At 39.0% G+C, this 2,497-nt stretch overlaps 1 protein-coding gene across 1 annotated transcript in view; it reads right to left on the reverse strand.

The window, feature by feature from the left end:
• The window catches only part of LOC101856599 (UDP-glucuronic acid decarboxylase 1), a gene marked incomplete in the record, with an annotated part of 66,516 nt that overhangs the window by 42,368 nt on the left and 21,651 nt on the right, over positions 1–2,497 (reverse strand). Inside the window, 1 exon segment of the mRNA XM_005105963.3 lies at positions 625–739. Within this exon segment, the coding sequence (XP_005106020.2) occupies positions 625–715 (91 nt within the window).

Genomic DNA, 2,497 nt, shown 5'->3' on the forward strand with positions numbered 1-2,497 from the left:
CCCCCGGCCATCCCACTGACTGAAGTGTATATAGGCCATTCCCAAAGGGGGGGCATTTCTCGTTCTTATGCACAGTGGAGTTGTAAATGGGCCGATTCAATATACCATGCTCATAACTGTGCAACAACAGGGGACTGCTCCTTCTTCTTTCCTAATCATTACTATCGTCATTTTCTCTCTACTTCTTTTGTATGTTTGTCACACTCTTGTGACCCGCTATTTCCGGGGTGCCTTGAAAGTCGAAACAGACTTTGTGCTGTTAAAGCTAAAGAGGTGAGCAGAGTAAGCCCGATTCCTTGTAAGAACTTCTCTTTTGAGATCCACCCCGTGGCGCTCATATGATCTTATGCAGTTGCGAGCGCCGTAAAACCTCTACTAAAAAATATAAAAAAATAAAAATAAAAAACACATCCAAGGTCCACAGTCTCAGAGGGGGACAATTTCAGGCCACCATGCCATTATAAAATAAAAACACTTCTTAACTATGTCTTTATGTATATGTGAGTGTGTGTGTGTGTGTGTGGGGGGGGGGGGGGTGAAATTCATTTTGACCCCAAAAAATGCATTGGCCTAGCATTAATGAGGAAGACGGGAACAGGGACTCAATTAAGTACGGGAACTCACCAGTGCACATAAGAAGAAATAGGACGCACGCAGCCGCCATCTTGAACCTTTTCTGTAACATTCGGCGAGGAATTGCTAAATGTAGTGTCATTCCCCTACAGGCCGGTCATCACAACTGGAGAGGAAGAGAGAGAAACAAAGGCATATATGGCATTAGTCTCGAGGCAAGTTTCGTTCAGTTTGAGCAAAGAGTATAATGGTAATAATAGTAATAATAATAATAATAATAATAAAATAATAATAATAATAATAATAATAATAATAATAATAATAATAATAATAATAATAATAATAATAACAAAGAACACGCTCGTATGGGACACGCTCCTCGCCGAGGGGCCACTGGGTACTTTGAACTGGTATCGAAACAGAAAATTGTAAGGCGATTGTTGCAGACTCGACGATCGCCAAAAAATTATTTTTATTAAAAATCAGTTCATAACGTCTTCAATGTTGCGCGGTACTACACCAATTTTGAGAGGAAATAATGTTTGATCACCCAGGCGCCATAATGTATGCTTAAATATGAACTGGTCATACGAGCACCAGCTGCAGCAGCCATGTACTGGAATAGCCCAGAAAAGGCCTTTTCAGTCTGAAAGAACCTTCAAGCCTGTTATTGCGGGGAGTAGGAGTTGATCCCAATCTATACCTTCTGTGTACCTCCTTAAGGGCTGGTGGGGCACCTGAGGTCTATTTTGGCTATTACAAGGCCTAGAGTGCCTATATTTGCTGTGGGACATTGTGTGCTATTGGGAATTGAAATCTATAGTTAAAAAAGTATATGTTGAATCGGTTGCTATGGAAACAGCGGCCACATTGGATTTTGTATACCTTTTTCAATCCAATTCTATTTCCTTATTTATTAACTGATTCCCTTCTAATTTGGCATGCCAACGGTTAATATATAGCTCTTAAATTTGGCTTGTTGGATTTTTGATACATGATTTAGTTTTTATTTTATGACACTTACAATTGGGTTATTGCAAAAAAAGTGGAAAAAAAGGAAAAGTCATGCTTTCTAAGCCCATAAATAAAAAAACTACTCCATTAATCAAAACTTCAACAAGAGAAGATTTAGAACTAGGTGTTGTTGGCATCCCGTGAAAGTTACATTGAAATTGAACAAAGAAACAGGGCAGAAAAATGGGATAATGAGTGAAAACATAGAATTGTGAGAAAACAGCTGATAAAGGTAAGAACAGACTGGAAAATATGTGCTTTCGCAGAAACACGTGGGCAAAAAAATACAGCTTTAGGGTGTAGCAAGGCTTACATACGTTTCTGAATATTGTTCAGGAAATGTCCAGGTACTATAATATGTAATAACCCCAATTTGCATAATTTGTCCCCAAAATAAGATTTCTAGGTTCCCCACCAGCCCTTAAGAGGGTGCTATGAACATTTCAAAGTAAGACGATGTCTGTCAGAACACCATTAAGGAAAAAAAGCAATGCATTAACAAAGCTGTGCGAAACGTGGAAGTAGTTTGCGCGTCGGTCGCTAAAACCCAAAAAAAAAAAAAAAAGTTTGAGGGCATAGCAGTGAACTGGGCTTGTTAAAATCACCTACTTACGGAATCTTTAAGCATGGTTTGAAAATGAAGTCATATCACACTTCTGTTCACCAAGGTATAAGCCTAGACAGTGCTTTATAGAGAAGGGAAAAATGGGTGCTTGGGATTTTCAGACATGAAAGAAGTAATTGTCTTATGCATGTATCTGCTTTAGCAATGAGGCGCATTTCAGCGTGACGAAAAAAAATTAAACAACAGGGAAACCAGATGGTATGGATGAGAGAGAGTTTTAAGATAAAAAACAAAACACACACACACACACACACACACACACACACACACACACACACACACACA

Source organism: Aplysia californica, unplaced genomic scaffold (genome assembly GCF_000002075.1).
Source record: "Aplysia californica isolate F4 #8 unplaced genomic scaffold, AplCal3.0 scaffold00503, whole genome shotgun sequence".
NCBI lineage: Eukaryota > Metazoa > Mollusca > Gastropoda > Aplysiida > Aplysiidae > Aplysia > Aplysia californica.